Source organism: Coenobita brevimanus, chromosome 87, assembly GCF_032717465.1.
Source record: "Coenobita brevimanus isolate Jiangsu-jjx chromosome 87, ASM3271746v2, whole genome shotgun sequence".
NCBI classification, from domain to species: domain Eukaryota; kingdom Metazoa; phylum Arthropoda; class Malacostraca; order Decapoda; family Coenobitidae; genus Coenobita; species Coenobita brevimanus.
This window is the reverse complement of record NC_137040.1, coordinates 23,876,568-23,879,889: the sequence shown is the minus strand read 5'-3', so window position 1 is coordinate 23,879,889 and position 3,322 is coordinate 23,876,568. Positions and strand designations below refer to the sequence as shown.

The following is a 3,322-nucleotide window of genomic DNA, read 5'->3' as shown; positions in this document are numbered from 1 at the left end:
TTACCAACACTTGTGACATCAAACCACCATCATGACAACACTTACCAACACTTGTGACATCAAACCACCATCATGACAACACTTACCAACACTTGTGACATCAAACCACCACCATGACAACACCTACCATGTTTTGTAACCACCACTGCTGCCTACCAATATCCCTACCACCAGTACCACCAGTATTACCCCAGCCAACCATCATTACCACAACTGAACCATTAACACTGCAACCTTTACTACCACAAAGAGTACCATCACCATCCACCACACTCCCTACCACCACAACCACTATCACTGTCCATACCAAATCACTTCTACCCCGACTATTACTATCCCTACCACAATGACCATCACAACCTACCACTACCACCACCACAAGCCTCCACCACCACCACTACCACCACAAACACATCACTACAACCAACCACCATACCACCACCACCACAAACACATCACTACACAGCCACCACCACTATCATCACCTCTATCACCACCACCACCATCACAAGCTACCAAACCACTCCCCCCCACCATCACAGTCACTACCACAACTACCACAAACACCACCATTACCCAACCACCCCTCCTCCCCTACTGTGGAAACTCCCCATCAAGCGCGGAATCCCAGTGCATGACGTATATTGCAGAATCGGAGCAAGGCATGCGTGAATGGAGGGTCAGCTCTCTCTCTCTCTCTCTCTCTCTCTCTCTCTCTCTCTCTCTCTCTTTCTCTCTCTCCAATACTGACACAATTATAACAACAGGGATAAAGTAAAAAATATTAGATGATGATGATGATGATGATGATGATGAAAAACAAAACAACGAAAACTGAAGAACAAACCCTAATTTTTCCTCTCCATACCTCCAGATGACGAACATGAAGGTGATGATGATGGTGATGATGATGATGATGATGATGAAAGTGAAGGGAGACCTGGGAGGGTACCACGCTCCACAGCAGCTCATTCACGCACACGCAGAACCCGTACACTATGTAAGTATTTGTGTGTGTGTGTGTGTGTGTGTGTGTGTGTGTGTGTGTGTGTGTGTGTGTGTGTGTGTGTGTGTGTGTGTGTGTGTGTGTTTGTGTGTGTGTGTGTACCATCTTCACTTCTCCCCATTTTTCCTTTATTTCTTCTTTATTTTCTCTGTAATCGATCCATCCCTCATACTTAATCACTATTTCTCATTTTCTTCACACCTCCCTCCATCTCTATAGGTGAAATAACGAGTGGGATGATGATGATGATGATGGTGATTACTACTACACCAGTACCATTAATATCACTACCACCACCACTACTATCATTACTACTACTACTACCACTACTACTACTAACACCCACCACCACCAGTACAACAACAACAACAACTACTACTACTGCTGCTACTCCCACTACTACCACTACAAACATCACCACCACCACCACCACCACCACCACCATTACTACTACTCCCCCGTCCCATCCCTCCTACCAGGCGCCGATGCCGTACGACTTTGGCTACGGCGTTCACGACCACTACACCGGGAACGACTTCGGTCACACAGAGAATTCGGACGGGAACGGGAACGTGAAGGGAACGTACTATGTGTTACTGCCCGACGGTCGCAAGCAGGTCGTTACGTACACCGCCGACCACTACAACGGATACCAGGCACATGTAAGTGGTGTAGGTGGGTGTTGGGGGGTGTAGGTGGGTGTGGGTGGGGTGGGGGAGGGTGTAAGTGCGTGTGGGTGGGGTGGGGGTGGGTGTAAGTTGGTGATGTGGTGTGTAAGTGAGAGTAGGTGGGCGCAGGTGGATGAAGGTGTGTGTAAGTGGGTGTAAGCTGGGTGAAGGTGGGTGGAAGTGGGGTGTAGGTGGGTGTATATGTAGCCAGCTGCAAAGGAGTACTGGTGTGGCGTAGAGAACAAAGAAGGTAGAGGAGTGGATGGAAAGGGGGAAGGGGAGAAAATGAATGAAAACGGGAAAAAGGGGGAAGGGAAGGGGAATGAGTAGGGAGAGAGGAGGAGGAGGAGGAAGGTAGGGGGAATGAGTAGGAGGGGGGAAGGAGGAAAGGAGAATAAGAAGGGAGGAGGTAGGGAAGGGGAACCAGTAGGAAGGGAAGGAAATGAGTAGGATGGGAGGAGGAAGAAGGGAGGAGGAAGGTAGGGGAATGAATAGGAAGGGAAGGAAATGAGCAGGATGGGAGGAGGAAGAAAGGAGGGGGAAGGGAAGGGGAATGAGTAGGAAGGGGGAAGGGTGAAAAGGAAATTAGTAGGAAGGTGGAAAGGGAGTGGATGTGGATGGGGAAGGAAGAGGAGTGGGTGAAGTAATTTGAGTGGAGCTGCATGTATGGGGTGGAATCACGTGTAATTTGATACCATAATATTGCCCAGTTAGCTTCCCAACGCCATCTCACTAATATTAACTAATCTCACCCTAATCTCAACTAATCTCACTCCCTAATCTCACTAGGTATCATATGAAGGCACGGCTCACTACCCCGACCAAGGGCATGTAGGCGCAGGGTACCACGGCTAATCTCAGTATGCCCACGTGAGCTCAGGACCAGGGATGTACGTGAGATAAGATGTACATGAGATCAGGTGTACATAAGATTAGGCGTACACGAGCTCAGGTTTACATAAGATGTACATGAATCTGATGTACACGAGATCAGGTGTACATATAATTAGATGCACATAGATTCAAAGTGTACATAAAATAGATGTATGTAATGATTGATGTACGTGGGATTAGATATACACGGGATCTGGTATACATGTTAGGTACATGAGACCTAATGTATGCAAGATTCTCTCTCTCTCTCTCTCTCTCTCTCTCTCATCCGGGTTGTTTCAGTGCCTTATTACGTTTTCTATGCAACAAGCCTCCGCTACTCCTCGTTTTCTTTAAGCAATATCTCTTCTATTTAAATTTTACTGTCTCCTCTGTCTCGATTCATGAAGTTTATAATACTTTCTATGTAAAGATACTGGATTTTTGTGCAATACTGTATTTATAAAAGTCTGATTTTAAATTGTTTTTCTATCTATTGTACGTCTAGTTCCAATTTAAGACTATTCTATTTTATTTTTCAGCTTAATTTGTACACATGATTTATTTATTTATATATTTTTCACTCATTTAGTTACCAAAATACACATTAGTAAGTAAAATCTATGGATCATATTTTGGAAAGGGATTCTGGCAACATAAATAGGCAAATTTATAGATATTACTATCTCGGAAAGGGATTTTATAAATACATTAATAACCAAAGTTTACAGGTATTAATTTGGGAAAGGGATTTTGATAACATTAATATCCAAAA

At 44.9% G+C, this 3,322-nt stretch overlaps 1 protein-coding gene across 1 annotated transcript; it reads left to right on the top strand.

Annotated features, from left to right (window-relative positions):
• Positions 1 to 883: 883 nt before the first annotated feature.
• LOC145411030 (cuticle protein 7-like) lies at positions 884 to 2,529 on the top strand. The gene is made up of 3 exons (XM_080281091.1): positions 884 to 1,000; positions 1,486 to 1,668; positions 2,464 to 2,529. The coding sequence occupies exons 1-3, from the start codon at positions 884 to 886 to the stop codon at positions 2,527 to 2,529; spliced, it is 366 nt and encodes a 121-aa protein (XP_080137217.1).
• The last annotated feature ends 793 nt before the right edge of the window (positions 2,530 to 3,322 follow it).